General features: G+C 44.7%; 1 protein-coding gene across 7 annotated transcripts in view; it reads right to left on the bottom strand.

Moving 5' to 3' along the window:
• The window catches only part of myo15b (myosin XVB), a 248,999-nt gene that overhangs the window by 185,178 nt on the left and 49,914 nt on the right, over positions 1-13,907 (bottom strand). For all 7 annotated transcript variants that reach the window (XM_069929307.1, XM_069929308.1, XM_069929309.1 and 4 more), the window contains 2 exons: positions 7,676-7,801; positions 779-856 (listed from right to left, as the gene is read on the bottom strand). In XM_069929307.1, coding sequence (XP_069785408.1) covers positions 779-856; positions 7,676-7,801 — 204 coding nt within the window. The remainder of the gene's footprint in view (positions 1-778; positions 857-7,675; positions 7,802-13,907) is intronic.

Genomic DNA, 13,907 nt, shown 5'->3' with positions numbered 1-13,907 from the left:
TAATGGGTCAGATTACTTTCTCTAGAACGAGAGAGGGAGGAGAAATTTAACTGAGATGTGTAACATTCTGAGAGGATAGAGTCAGCAGAAAACAACCAGAAGAGGTCAGTAACTCAGGAGTCAGTCAGAAAGAAATGGAGGAAGAAAATATTGAGGAGTGAGCAGCCGGAGTTGGCAGCCTGGAAGGGTGGCAGAGACAAAGCCCCTCATCGTTTGCAAAGAAGGCCTGGACAAACACTGGAAGAAGCACACAGGGCATGGGACAAACCTGGGTTAATCCAAAGTCCACTTTCTCAGCATGGAGGTGTTGGGCATGAGTTTCTAATTCCCTTAGGGCAGAGTTCTGGTCCTGATACTACCACTGGAGTGGGACATGAGGGAAGATCAGCTTCATGATCCAAGTGCTTCCATGCACCTCCAGAGTCTCCATTGGTTGGAGACTAAATTATGTTCTGAATTTGCATAAGTGACTGAACAGACCGGCCCAAAATGTGTACAAAATCTCACTGGACGTAAAGTATTTGTTTTTGCCTTTAAATACTGAAACTTGTTTGCAAAAGCTGTATGAAATTCTCAGTTCAGCAGCGAGGTCAGTATTTAAAGCATAGTTCTGTTTGATGAAAGTAATCCCCTTTAACAATACTATCACTAACTTTGTCTGAAACTCAAGTTCAGGTTCCTCGTTCCCTCTTGAACCCAGGTTCCCCTCAGCCCACTGACAAGAGTTTGTGTCGATGGAAATCATCTCCAGCCCTGCCCTGGGCTCTTTGGCACAAACCTGATTCCTGCTGTGTACAAAGAGTTCCATCACTTCTGGTCTGAGCTGGTCACGGTTCTTATCCAGGAACTTGTGGACCTGTGTGACAGAAACGGATGTTATTTGACTGATGGAACTGGCGAAGCTCAGTAGTGGCTTAATCTCTACAGTCTGAATTGAGTGAGGAAAATGCTGCTGGTTGAATCAATGGTCAAATGAAGCATAGCCTATGTGCTGGGAGCAGTGCTGTGCCCCTAACAGGCAGTGCGCAGTCCAGAGGAGGATGGGGTCTGGGAACACGGTCACAGTGGGCCTGGCGGTAGTGAACGGCAACAGCTGACAAAAGCACTGTAGAGCCTGAGGTGCTCCACAGTCAGGTGTCTTGCATCAACAGAAGGAGAAAAAGCACCCCAGCAAGTCTATGCCAGCTCTTAGAATGGCCCTGTGCTCCCACATATTTCTCCTGTAACCAATTCTCTTTCACTTGCCCATCAACTCCCCCCTCTCCAATTACAATAAGGGGAAGCAATTTCCCAGCGCATCACTGGGTATGCAGGAAGAAGCCAGAGCCCCTTGGGGAAACCCAGGGGGAATGTATAAACTCCATGCATTCGGCCAGCCTCCTCAATCGTCTCTTTACAAACTGCTTGTGAACCAAGCCACGTGGCCCCGCAGATCTCCTTCTTTGGAGGTACACTGCAAAGTCCTTCCTCAGTCTTGGCGATAGGTGACTCCGCGCCCAGCATTGTGGTTGACTCTCATAAACGGTTGCACTAAGTGCTTTATATAATGACAGGACAATCCTGAGATGAAACTTTGATAGAGTTTCCATTCAATGACATCTTTCTTTCTTTTCCAATCTTTTTATTATTATTATAATTTATAAACACATACAGTTCAAAGAGATATGGAAAATACATAGTAAATAATGAATTAATACAGAGATATTAAACAATAATATTGCAGAATAAAAATATATCATTAAAAAAAATTTAGATCAGTTTAGAGTATGAACTATCTCTAAAAAAAGATATAATTAATAAAAATATATAAAAAAAGGGAGAAAAAAAAAACCCCAAAAAGGAAGAAAAAACAAATCTGAATTAAAAACTTAAAAAAAACCTACCGATACAGCTAAACCACGCCGATCACTCCGATCTCATCTAACAGCCCAATTATCATACATAATCATAAAAAGAAAACAGAGCCAGATCAACTCACCACAAATGAAAATATTGAATAAATGGTCGCCAGGTTAACTCAAACTTAGAAGTTGTTCATAGAGCTCATATGTCTAAAGATAAACTCCATCGCTTTTATTTTCATATCGATCCTATATGTGATAAATGTCAATTGGAAATAGCTTCCCTTACACATATGTTTTGGTCCTGTCCCTCTTTACAGAATTATTGGAAGGAAATTTTTTCCATTATATCTACCGTTTTGAATATTGATTTACAACCACGTCCCATTACTGCAATTTTTGGATTACCTATGATAGATTTGACTTATTTATCTCTTCCTGCGGATCGTATGATTGCTTTTCTTACACTAATGGCTAGAAGATCTATACTATTGAATTGGAAAGAGGTTAATCCTCCCACTGTTTTCCAATGGTTTACCCAAACTATACTATGTTTAAATTTAGAGAAAATTAGAAACTCTTTCCAGTCAATGACATCTATGTGTTGAATAAGACACTTTGCTCTAATTCAATTAAATACTGTACGCAATTGTACTTATACTTTGTTTTCATAGAAAGTTCAGTACCTGTTCAACTGCAGCAAGTAAGAATTTCAGTGCACATGTACACAGTACAATGTACATGACAGCAAATCATTGAGTTTATATGGGTTGGTGCAACATTGTGGCCAAAGAGCCTCCACTGTACGGTTCTGTCACTCGATCCTGAGATGTTTTTGATGGGAATTGCAGGCAGAGTTTTACCCGTGCTACACCGGCACTCATGAGTCTGATGAAGTGATGTCTGTATCTCGCCTGGGTCATATTCCTGGAGCTTCACTCTGAATCTATTATATTCTATACCTGATCTCAAATTATCAGGCCAATGGCACAGCAGATGAAAGCATCTGATCTGCTCTGACCAAAACCACAAGAAACTGCAGAGAGCTCAGGACATCGTACCATGATCTCCTTCTCCATCAGCTCCTCCCATTGTCTCAGGAAAGCTGCCAACATCCCCTTCTAGTCACCTCTCTCACTCCCCCCCCCCCCCCCACTCCCACTCTCCATCCAGGCAGAATACGCTCATAATAAACAGACCTCCAGATTCAAGGAGAGTTCCTTTCCATGAGACCGTAAGACATGGGAGCAGAAATAGGCCACTCAGCCTATCGAGTCTGCCCCACCATTTAATCATGAGCTGATCCATTTTCCCACAGCCCCACTGCCCGGCCTTCTCCCCATAACCTTCGATGCCCTAGCTAATCAAGACCCCATCAATCTCTGTCTTAAATACACCCTATGACCCGGCCTTCACAACTACATATGGTAACAAAATCCACAGAATCGACAGCCTCTGTTTGAAGACAGTCCTACGCATCTCTGTTCTCAAGGGACACCTTTCTATCCTAAATTTGTGCCCTCTTGTCCTAGACTCTCGCACGATGGGAAACAACCTTTGTACAACTACCCAATCCCATGCCTTTCAATATTCAAAATGTTTCAATGAGACCCCCCCCCTCTCATTCTATTAAATTCCAACAGATAAAACTAATGAGCTGTCAAACACTCCTCATAGTTCATTCCTTTAATCATCCCTGTGAACCTCCTCTGAACCCTCTCCAACGTCAGCACATCCTTTCTTAAATGAGGAGCCCAAAACTGCCCACATTACTCTGTGAGGTTTCACCAGTGCCTTATAAAGCCTCAACATCATATCCCTGCTCTTATATTCTATTCCTCTTGTAATAAATGTCACCATTGTACTCGCCGTCTTCACCACCAGCTCAAATGCAAGTTTACCTTCAGGCCATCTTGCACAAGGACTCCCAGGTTCCTTTGCAACTGGATATTTTCAATTTTCTCCCCATTTAAAAATTAATCTTGTGGCGGCTCACCACTAGGCAGGCGAACCGGCCCCGCTTGTAAGCCAGAGCAGCCAGCCAAAATGGCGTTGTCGGGGGTTTTCTTTTCCTCCCAGCACGGGGCTCAGAAGCCCGCGCTGGGGACCACGTGACGCCCGGGTGACGTCAGCACCCTCCAGCGCGGTTCTCAGCCAGGTCCGGGCTGGGAGTATAAGTACAGCCCAGAAGCCTGCAATAAACCAGTTGGCTCACTGAGATCAACCCATCTGGTTGTGTGCGTTATTGCAGGAGCAGTGTAGCTGCTGCTACAATCTATCCATTTTTTTCCTACCAAAGGGCATGACCATACACTTCCAACATTGCATTGTGGTGACCAACGCATTTGGTGTTCAGGTGAACCGTCTCCAATTGTAATGCATGTGCGGTCAGAGCAGCCTACACCAAAATAGCGCTGGCGGTGCCTTTAAAATGCTCTGCGAGCAAACAATAAAGCAGCGAGCTTTGGAGCAAACCTGTCGACTGCCGGTCTCGTTATTCGCTCTGTAGCACGAACGCTACAGTAGTTCATTTTCCTCTTCTCTGCCCATTCTCCTAATCTGTCCAAGTCCCTCTGTGGCCTCACGTTTCCTCTACATTACCTGCTCCTCCACCTACCTTCATATCATCTGCAAACTTGGCCAAGGAGCCATTCATTGCATAACATTAATATACAACATAAAAAGAAGTGGCCCCAACACCGACCCCTGTGGACACCACTCACAACTGGCAGCCAATCTGAATATGATCCCTCTTTTCCAACTCTGCCTCCTGCCAATCAGCCAATGCTCTACCCAGGTGAACATGTTTCTTGTTATACCATGGGCTCTTACTTGTTAAGTAGCCTTGTGTGCAGGACCTTGTCAAAATCTTTCTGAATATCCAAATATACAACATCTCCCTTATCCAGCCTGTTTGTCACTTCCTCAAAGAATTCCAACAGGTTTGCCAAATAAGATTTTCCCTTAAAGAAACCATTCTGGCTTTGGGCTATCCTGTCATGTGCCTCCAAGTTCTCCATAATCTCATCCTCGACAATCGACTCCAACATCTTCCCAACCACTGATGTCAGGCTAACCAGTCTAGAATTTCCTTTCTGCTGTCTCTCTCTCTCTCTTCTTGAATAGTGAGGTGACATTGCAATTTTCCAGTCCTCCAGGACCAGGCCAGAATCTATTGGTTCCTGAAAGATCATTACCAATGCTTCCACAATCTCTACCACTATCTCTTTCAGCACCTGGTCCAGGAGATTTATCCACCCTTAGACCATTCAGCTTTCTGAGCAGTCAAGGAGCTACAAACACTTGGGCCTCTGCATCTCCCTCTGCAACTGGATCCTTGACTTTCTCATCAGTACATATTGGAAACAGCGTCTCCTCCTCACTGAAAACAGATGCACCCCCAAGGATGTCTGCTTAGCCCACTGCTCTACTCATTTTACATCCATGACTGTGTGGCCAGGCATGATTCCAATGCTGTCTACAAGTTTGCCGATAACACCACGGTTTTCGGCAGAATCACAAACGGCAATGAGGAAGCATACGAGAGGGAGATAGACCAGCTCATTGAGTGGTGTCACAACAACAACCTTGCACTTAATGTTAAGACAAATAAGGAGATAATTTTGGACTTCAGAAGGAAGTCAGGTGAACACGGCCCAGCCCTCATCAAGGGCTCAGTAGTGGAAAGGGTCAAGAACTTCAAATTCCTGAGTATCAACATCTCCGAGGATCTGTCCTGGAGCCTCCATGTCAATACAATCACAAAGAAGGTCCGACAATGGCTATAGTTTGCGAGGTGTCTGAGGAGATTTGGTACATCACCAAAGACTCTCAAAAGCTTCTACAGGTGGACCATGGGGAGCATTCTGACTGGTTGCATCACTGCCTGGTACGGGAGGCGCCAACTCTCAAGACAGGAATATCTCCAGAGGGTTGTTAACTCAGCCTGCGATATCACAGGCACCAGACTTCACTCCATCAAGGGCATCTACAAGAGGTGGTGTCTTAAAAAAGCGGCTTTTATCCTCAAAGACCCCCACCATCCAGGCCACTCCCTCTTCACTCTGCTACCTTCGGGGAAAAAAAGGTACAGGAGCCTAAAGGGGCACTCAGCGGAACAAGGATAGCTTCTTTCCCCCTCCCATCAGATTCCTGAATAATCAATGAACCAAAGACACTGCCTTACTTTTCGTGTATAGACAACAGACTCGCCAAGGCAAATAGCGCCTTTGGAAGACTACACAAAACAGTCTGGAAAAACAACCAACTGAAAAACCTCACAAAGATAAGCGTATACAGAGCCGTTGTCATACCCACACTCCTGTTCGGCTCCGAATCATGGGTCCTCTACCGGCATCACCTACGGCTCCTAGAACGCTTCCACCAGCGTTGTCTCCGCTCCATCCTCAACATCCATTGGAGCGCTTTCATCCCTAACGTTGAAGTACTCGAGATGGCAGAGGTCGACAGCATCGAGTCCATGCTGCTGAAGATCCAGCTGCGCTGGGTGGGTCACGTCTCCAGAATGGAGGACCATCGCCTTCCCAAGATCGTGTTATATGGCGAGCTCTCCACTGGCCACCATGACAGAGGTGCACCAAAGAAAAGGTACAAGGACTGTCTAAAGAAATCTCTTGGTGCCTGCCACATTGACCACCACCAGTGGGCTGATATCGCCTCAAACCATGCATCTTGGCGCCTCACAGTTTGGTGGGCAGCAACCTCCTTTGAAGAAGACCGCAGAGCCCACCTCACTGACAAAAGGCAAAGGAGGAAAAACCCAACACCCAACCCCAACCAACCAATTTTCCCCTGCAGCCGCTGCAACCGTGTCTGCCTGTCCCACATCGGACTTGTCAGCCACAAACGAGCCTGCAGCTGACGTGGACTTTTACCCCCTCCATAAATCTTCGTCCGCGAAGCCAAGCCAAAGAAAGAAGAAGGTGATGAATATAACTGTTTACACTGTGATGCTGCCACAAACACCAAATTTTGTGCCTTGTTCATGACAATAAACTCTGATTCTGACCCTTTTCCCTTGAAATAGTAACGCCCTCACCTCCCTTCCCTGGGACACCTGGCACACTGCCACCTGCTGGCACCAACTCTTAACTAGCCAAAAGAGATGGCCTTGCCCTGTATATAACTGCACTTTTCTCTGTATCTTGCACCATTTGGCCCATTGGAATGTTGCTCCTTTCACTGTCATCATATTTATTCATTACTGTTGCACAATTTTAAGTTCAAGTTTATTATCATCGACTCATTACAGCATTACTCTGGACCACAGTGCACAGCACCCAAAAATCACATCTATACATAAAGATATAATACACAATAAATATTTTGGAATAATTTACTTGTTTCATTCATTGCCTGCTGCATGAATTGATTTGTCTGGATAGCACATAAAATGAAACTTTTTAACATCCCCTGGTACACGTGGGCAATAAAACAATTCAACTCTGTACAGGGAGCCCTCAGCTTATGACCAAGTTCTGTTCTGACCAAACCGAGTTCTGTTCTCGAAATGGACACAAGTCGGAAATTCACTGTGTCCATTTTATCAAATACAACATGGTGACCACCAGCCAGCTCTCGCGAGGGGTTGGCCACCCCTGCCGTAGGCGATATTTTCCATACTTTCACCAAAAAGTGTGATTTTTACATTTACATATATTCTTTCTTTTTTTTAATTTATAGTTTTTTTTTCGGTCGTATATACGGATGGTTATAAATCCCGTAGATCGTAAGTCGGGGACCACCTGTACCCTCATTGTTGAGCCTCTCACACTCTTAAACTAAAGTGAACAATATGTAATGCCTTCACTCACCTGGTAGGTTACTGCGCCAGCATAATGTCTGATTGTGAAGACTGGAAGGGGCAACTTGGGCTTTACATACCAAGGGTTGTTGCTGTGCTGGTAATGGCATTTCTGAAGAAAAGTGTGATCTGTCGCCTGAAAATAATAACACAAGTCAATCATGATTCATGGTAAATCACACAGAATGGAAACTGGCCCTTCGGCTCATCGAGATGCCACTGACCACTCATTTCCCCTGATCCTACAGTGGGCCCATCAGCTCTGCCCAGATTCTACCCCTCATCTACAATTAAGCAGTCAATCTGCATGTTTTTTTTGGGGGGGAGTCGCGTGGAAACCAAAGCACCTGGAGGAAACCCCCGCTTGTGACAGGGATAAATGCAAGGTCAGGATTGAACCCAGGTCACTGAAGCTGTGAAGCACTGGCACCACTCACTGTATCACCTCGCCATCTTGGAGCAATGTCAGCGTCTCTCACCTCAAGCCCATATCTAGCGGGGCCCACTCAACTGTTCAGTGCAAACTAATTGGAACATGCTTATTTTGCCTTTCATTTTGTTTGCTTTATTCATTTCTTAAACTGATTGGCACTTGAGTTTAGATTGGATCAGTTCATTCTATGAGGCTTGGTTTAGATTGAGCTAGTTTGTGTCAAATCTTAGTTTGCCTGATTTGTCTAATTTGCTCTCATTCTCTCTGGCCTGGTTCTCCTCGGCTCGGTTGATTCAGTGCGGCCAAGATCATCTGACTTGGCTCCATGTGGCTCTTGCACTGGGTCAGGTCGGTTAAGTATTATTTGGATTTGTTCCGGCCTGTTTGCTCAGCTCAGTCAGGACAGTTTACTGTCACAGTTCTGATGTCAGCCTTGCAGATAGAGAAAAATTTTGGAGGTGGCGAATTGTTTACCACCTGTCCAATTTAGGATTGACATGGCTTGTTTCACTGCAGAACTAGAGAGAGCTGGTAGACTGTTTGTGTGGAAGAACAGGCAGAAAGGGAAAAATTGCAGCCATGGGGATGAATTACGATATAACAGAAGAAATATTTGAATGGAAAAATGACGCAACTGTGCTGACAGAGTTTAAAAAGGTAACTAAAAGGAGCTAAAGGTTTTGAATTAAAATGCATGCAGCATAATAAATAAAGTGGATGCCAGCTACAGATTGGTAGGTATGGTGTGTGGCCATCACGTGGCTAAAGGATGGATGTTATTGGGAGCTGAATGTCCAAGGATGCACAGTGTAATGAAAGCAGATAGGTCTATTGGTAAGGAATATTAAATCATTAGAAAGAAGTGACATATAAAATAATTAAGAAATGGCAAGAGTAAAAGGACACTGTTGGCAGTTTGTATAAATCTCCAAACAATAGCTGGGATAAGCATAAGAAATGAAAACAGCAAAAAGAAAAGGCGTGCGAGAAGGGCAATGTTATGGCAGTCAGGGGGGATTTTAACATACAAATAGATTGGGAAAACCAGGTTGGGATTGGAACTCAAAAAAGAGTAGAATCCCTATGTGATGGCTTCTTCAAACACCTGGTGGCTGAGCCAATCAGGGAAATGGCAATCCTGGATTGGGCGTGGTATAATGAACCAGAGTTGATAAGAGAAAATGAAGGTAAGGGAATTATCATAATATGTTAGAATTCAGTTTGAGAGGGAGAAACTAAAATCAGATATGTTGGTTTAACAAAGGGTGTCAACAGAGTTACGAGAGAGGAACTGGCAAAAGGTCACTGGAAAAGCTCACTAGCAGGGAGTTCAGCAATGGCAGGAGTTTCTGCGAGAAATAAGGAAAGTGCAGGCCAGGTATATTCCAAAACAGAAGAAATATTTGAATGAAAAGTGACACCACTGTGGCTGACAAGAGAAATTAAAGCCAAAGTAAATGCAAAAGAAAGGGACAGACACGGCAGCGAAAATTAGTGGGAAGAGAGAGGATTGGGAAGATTTTAAAAGCGTACAGAAGGCAACTAAAAATGTCATTAAGAAGGAAAAGCTGAACTTTGAAAGAATAATATCCAAAAAGGATAATGAAAGCTTTTTTTTAGTATATTAAGAGTGAAAAAGAGGGGAGATGGGACCGATGAAATGTCGCTGGAGAAATTGTAATGGGAGACAAGGATATGGAAGAGGAACTGAATGAGTATTTTGCATCTGTCTTCACTGTGGAAGATGTTAGCTGTGTACCGGACTTTCAAGGATTCAGGAAAGAGTGACCTGAATGAGGTAGATTTAGAGATTGTAGAGGCATGAGTAATGATCTTCCAAAAATGAATAGATTCTGGAAAGGTTCCGGAGGACAGGGAAATTGTAGAGGTCACTCCGCTATTTAAAAAGGGAGGTAGGCAGCCGGAAAGGAAATGATAGAGCTGTTAAGCCTGACATTGATGGTTGGGAAGTAGTTGGAGTTGATTGTCAAGGATAAGGTTATAGAGTACGTGGGGTGGGGGGGGGGGGGGGGGTGAGCTGATAAGATAGGCCAAAGTCAGGATGGTTTCCTTAAGGCAAAATCTTGCCTGATAAACCTATTGTAATTTTGTTGAGGAGACCACAAGCAGGCTGGACAAAGGAGATGCAGTGGATGTTGTATATATGGATTTTCAAAAGGCCTTTGACAAGGTGCCGCTAGTGAGGGCACTTCACAAACTGAGAGCCCATGGAAGTGTAGGATACTACAACGGGTAGAGCATTAGCTGATCGGCAGGAACCAGAATAAAGGGAGCCAACGGCTCAGTGCTTAGAGCACTGGTCTTGTAAACCAGAGGTTGGGAGTTTATTCCTCGCTGGGGCCTCATTTCTGTGAGGGGCGCTGGACAAAGTGTGACTTACGGTGGACAAAGTTGAAGAATTTCAAATATGTCACATTCTAAATTTAGTATTACGTGACAATAATGGAACCTTTCCCTTATCTATTGTGGGTGACTACTAGTTACCAGTAGTGTTCCACAGGGGTCAGTGTTGGAACCATTATTTACGTTAAATTATTTGGATTGCTAAATAAATGGCTTTGTGGCTAAGTCTTCAGATGATACAGAGATAGATGGGGGGGGGGGGCAGGTCATGATGAGGAAACAGGGAGACTTAGATGGATCAGAAGAATGGACAAAGAAGTGGGAAGTGAAATACCATGTTGGAAAGCACTTTGGTTGAAGGAATAAAAGGGCAGACTACTTGGATTGGGAAAAAATTCAAAATTCGGAGGGGCAAAGGGACTTGGGAGTTCCCGTGCAGGATTTCCTAAAGGTTTACCTCCAGGTTGAGTGCGTGGTGAAGAAGGCGGATTCAGTGTTGGCATTCACATTGAGAGGAATAGGATACAAGAGTGGGGATGTGACATGAAGGCTTTAAAAGGCACTGGTGAGGCCTCTCTTTGAGAATGAGGTAGAGTTTTGGGCTCCTTGTTTAAGAAAGGATATGCTGGCATTGGAGAGGGTTCAGAGAAGATTTTCAAGAATGATTTCTGGAACAAAGGGGTTAGTACCTGAAGAACATTTGATGGCTTTTGGATGGTATTCCTCAGAAATAATGAGGGGTTACCTCATTTTGAATGTTCAAAGTTGTTTCCCATGGTCGGTATCTAGGACAAGAGGGCAGAGCTTCGGGATTGAAGGATGCCCATTTTAAACAGTAGATGTGGAGGAATTTCTTTGGCCAGGGATAGGTAAACCTCTGGAATTTGCTGCCGCGGGCAGCTGTGGAGGCCAGGTTGTTGAGTGTATTTAAGGCAGAGATTGATAAGGCTCGGATATCAAAGGCTATAGGGAGAAGGCAGGGGAATGGAGCTGAGTGGGAGAATGGATCAGCTCATGATGGAAGAGAGGAGAGAACTCAATGGGCCAAATGGCCTTCTTCTCCTATATCTTATGGTTTCATGGTCTTATGGATAAATACCGTTCTTGCCACTGAGAGTTCAGCTGGAGTTGTGGCTGGTTGGGGAGAACAAGTAGATCATTTCAGCCTTGTACTTTGCACTGGGCTCTCTATCAATGAGGATGAGAAGTATTTTATAACCTCCCCCCCACCCAGTTAACTGCTTAACTCTCCAATAGGAAATAGAATTGGGAAGGATTAGAGAACTCTGATTAGATATAATGATTTTGGTGGAAGTCAGCTCTATCTACAAAATGCTCATAGGTCTGTGTGGTACTAAAATAAGGTTGGTATTAAATTTTCAATGATAACTGGACTGCTCCCAATCACTTCCTCTATACCTCTCATGATGGTGGTGTTAGAATAACACATCTGCTGATCCTTGAGGTGAAGAACAATTCTACTGTTTCCCAACTAGACATTGAAGTATTCCAATGATCCAAGGTCTGGAAAGGCTGACAGTTCAACGCTGAGCCCAGTGTAGATTCCTCCGGTCTCTTTCACATACCGAAGGCCCAGTTCAAACACTCCCTAACACACAGCAGGGCCCCCAGTTCCCACACTCCCGAACACACACACCAAGGCCCCAGTTCCCACACTCCCTCACTCACAGCAGGGCCCCAGTTCCCACACTCCTGTACACACACACCAGGGCCCCAGTTCCCACACTCCCTCACACACACCAGGGCCCCAGTTCCCACACTCCCTCACTCACAGCAGGGCCCCAGTTCCCACACTTCCGTACACATACACCAGGGCCCCAGTTCCCACACTCCCTCACTCACAGCAGGACCCCAGTTCCCACACTCCTGTACACACACACCAGGCCCCAGTTCCCACACTCCCTCACACACACCAGGGCCCCAGTTCCCACACTCACACCAGGCCCCCAGTTCCCACACTCCCTCACAAACACCAGGGCACCAGTTCCCATGATCCCTTGAAATTCTTCAGGGCCCCATTCCCTGTGAATCATAGAAAGTCATGTGGTTCAGTTTCCTACACCTCCTGCCACTTTATCTCTCTTTTAATTTGTTTCCCACTCAAGTTATTGGGATCACTGCAAAATCTATTATTCTACAATGCATCATTCAAAATAAAACTGTTGGAATATTAGAAGAACATAATCTGGTCCCACGTGTGCTGGAATAGTAGAGCTTTAGTCCATCTGGATTTGTTCTGGATATTTTCCATTTATCTTTGTAAATCGAGCAGCATTTGCATAAATATAAATCGACTGTTAGACCACATGTCCACCATATCAATTAAGTGAAGGCAAGACTGCCCAATGAAAACAACAGGAGGTGTGACACAGTTAGTGTAGCAGATAATGCTCTGCTATTACCTTGGTTCGAACCCGGTGCTAGTGGTAACGGGGTTGTACGTTCTCCCTGTGACCCGAGTGGGTTTTACCCGGGTGCTCTGGTTTCCTCCTACCCTCCAAAACGTATGGAGTTGCAGTTTAATTGGGTGTAATTGGGCAGAACTGGTTTCAATGGCCAAAATCAGCTTCTACTGTGTTGTTAATTAAAAAAAAATTCAAAATTGTAAAAGTGTAGACACCACAAAGGATTGCTGAAGCATCTTAAAGAATGAGGAGAATACCACTGAGATCACCAGCAGGAATCCGTAGAAGCAATACACTGGGAAAGAGGGCTGGAATGTAGTTTGGAGCAGGAGGCTGTCTCGAAGATGATATGGGAGAGCATAACGGTGTTCAATTTTCAGGGGGGGGGGGCTTAACAGCACCCTTTGAAAACAGGTCCAACAATCTGACTGTACATGTTGCCAACCTGGTGTCAAGGTTGACAGTTGTCTTGGAACAATTTGAGAGGATATTGCGCAGGACAGCTAAGTCTTTGAGGATCATGGTTGAACCAACAACCAGAAAACAGGTGATAGGTTCTCTTTGGTCAGTCTGGGAACTAAAGAGCCAGATATCAAGGGGTAGAATTTCTGGATTATAAGACAGCCAGATGTAAATTGGCATGGGGTTCATAAACCTGGCCGAAGGGCCAATGTGGGAGAGGTGGGGCGGTCCACATTATGGGAAAGTGGGACAGGAAGGACCTATTGCCGCAGGCTCTCCCAAAATCCAACTGGGACCAGGGTTCTTCAGAAAGGAGACGACAGGATGTTAACCTGCTGAATGAGCAGGAGAATTGAGGGGAATAGTGCTAAAAGAAAAGGGGATAGAGAGGTGTGTTTAAAATTGTGCTTTAAACATTGCAGGCATCAAAAACCAAAAGGATGCAAAGTAATCAAGAGGATATATTGATTGGCACTGCAGTTGAGAGGGAGGTCGAGTTCCAGCAAGAGGTTTTCCAGAAACTCCAACCGTAGGCAAATTGAAACAAAACAACGTGC

The sequence above is a fragment of the Narcine bancroftii genome, chromosome 3, assembly GCF_036971445.1.
Source record: "Narcine bancroftii isolate sNarBan1 chromosome 3, sNarBan1.hap1, whole genome shotgun sequence".
Classification (NCBI taxonomy): Eukaryota; Metazoa; Chordata; class Chondrichthyes; order Torpediniformes; family Narcinidae; genus Narcine; species Narcine bancroftii.
This window is presented reverse-complemented; position numbering and strand designations above follow the sequence as displayed.